The sequence below is a fragment of the Cariama cristata genome, unplaced genomic scaffold (genome assembly GCF_000690535.1).
Source record: "Cariama cristata isolate BGI_N322 unplaced genomic scaffold, ASM69053v1 scaffold35744, whole genome shotgun sequence".
NCBI lineage: Eukaryota > Metazoa > Chordata > Aves > Cariamiformes > Cariamidae > Cariama > Cariama cristata.
In genome coordinates, this window is record NW_009613044.1 from 8,766 (window position 1) to 10,371 (window position 1,606).

The 1,606-nt window shown below is 38.2% G+C and overlaps 1 protein-coding gene across 1 annotated transcript in view; it reads left to right on the forward strand.

Annotated features, from left to right (window-relative positions):
* Positions 1-847: 847 nt before the first annotated feature.
* LOC104160671 (cortactin-binding protein 2-like) overlaps positions 848-1,606 on the forward strand; it is a 9,299-nt gene continuing 8,540 nt past the window's right edge. Inside the window, exons 1-2 of the mRNA XM_009698859.1 lie at positions 848-1,049; positions 1,278-1,463. Of these exons, the coding sequence (XP_009697161.1) occupies positions 848-1,049; positions 1,278-1,463 (388 nt within the window). The remainder of the gene's footprint in view (positions 1,050-1,277; positions 1,464-1,606) is intronic.

The following is a 1,606-nucleotide window of genomic DNA, read 5'->3' on the forward strand; positions in this document are numbered from 1 at the left end:
TTGATCTAGAAAAGATTATCTCAGTGTCTGTTATAGATGTGAGCTGAGCCCTAAGCCTGAAACTCCTAGCCTTTATCCCTTAAGAACTATAAGCTGTAAGAAATAGCATTTATTTATTTCCTAACACAAATTTTTCACTTCTGTGCTAAAACAACATAATCTTTCTCTCTTAGAAAAGCAAAGGTCCCAGAAGAAACATGTTCCTTTGAATCAAATTTCTGTAAACAGACTCAGTGTCTAAACCAGACAATCTTGAAAATCCACGGCATCCTGGAAACACAGTTGACCATACATCAAATAAACAACAGGAGAGTGAGAGCAAGGCAGCTGTACGAATAGAAAGGTCTTGTAAACTGGACAAGTCTGGAAATGGGAGAATACTGGAAAGGGTGCAATCATAACTGAATACCTCCTTTTTCCCCACGCTGGTGGCAAATGCGCTATGAATGGGCACCTGCAAGCATGGAAACTTCTCCATGCACTGGCAAAGGTGAAAGGGGCCTTTTTTGTCTATACATGAACACACGTCTTTCTGGGACATTCTTTCTTTTAGCCTTAAAATGAAAAGGATGTTTTCTAGTCCTCGTCTGAGGGAGGAAAAGCATCAGATAGTAAATAGTTTGCCAAAGTGACCTGAAGAAAGTTAGGTCAAATAATTTAATATAAAACAAACAAATAAACCCTACCTTAAATAAAATCAATTCCTCTCTGAAATGGGGTACAATACAAAGTCCAAATTATATGTGCTTCCAGAAAATGCAAAATCTGGTATGTTACCCAAAGTGTAAATCTTGGGTTTTGGTAACTGTCTCCGAAGTTAAGGGATTGTCTGTGTGCCTACAGGTGGATGTCCAAGTTATGGAATGCTGTGATAGCTCCCAGAGTTCAAGAAGCAATACTCTCCAGAGCCTCTGTGAAAAGATCACCTGTACCAGGACAAGCAATAGCCAAAAAAAATCCTAGCCAAGGTCAACAGGCTGTTGTTAAAGCTGCTCTCAGTATCTTGCTAAATAAAGCTGTTCTGCATGGCTGTCCTCTACCCAGAACAGGTAACTGTGAACAACCAGTCTGAAAGGCAAGTAGTTGTACGTTGCCAAAGTGGGGCTTTTAACTGATTCCTTTTTTAAAACTTCCTGAAAACATAACTGTAGTTATGATGGGAGGTGTGTGGTTAAAAAGCATTTACTGTCACTAAACTAAGTAGTTGTATAAGGTGGTCAAAGAAGAACCATTTGCAACACTCAATTCTTCTTAACATTGTTCTACTTTTGTTTCAGAGCTAGATAATTATATAGCAGATTTTAAAGGAGGAAATTTTCCTTTATCCGTGGTTTCAAGTTACAAAAATTGTAGTAAGAAAAGAGGTGAGAATGCTTCTTGGAGAAAAGTGAGCACAAGTCCTCGCAAAAAGTCAGGCCATTTATCCTCCCAGTCATGGAATAAGCAGGAGACAAATACTGAAGGTAAAGCTTTCCATTTTCAATTCTGAGAGAAGGTGTGGGGGTTAAAGCTGCATAGATATGAACCTGACTTTTCTTCTATATCATGAATTAAAAATTCTCAATGAAATGACACTCATGGTTATGTTTACCAGTAAAAAACTGAT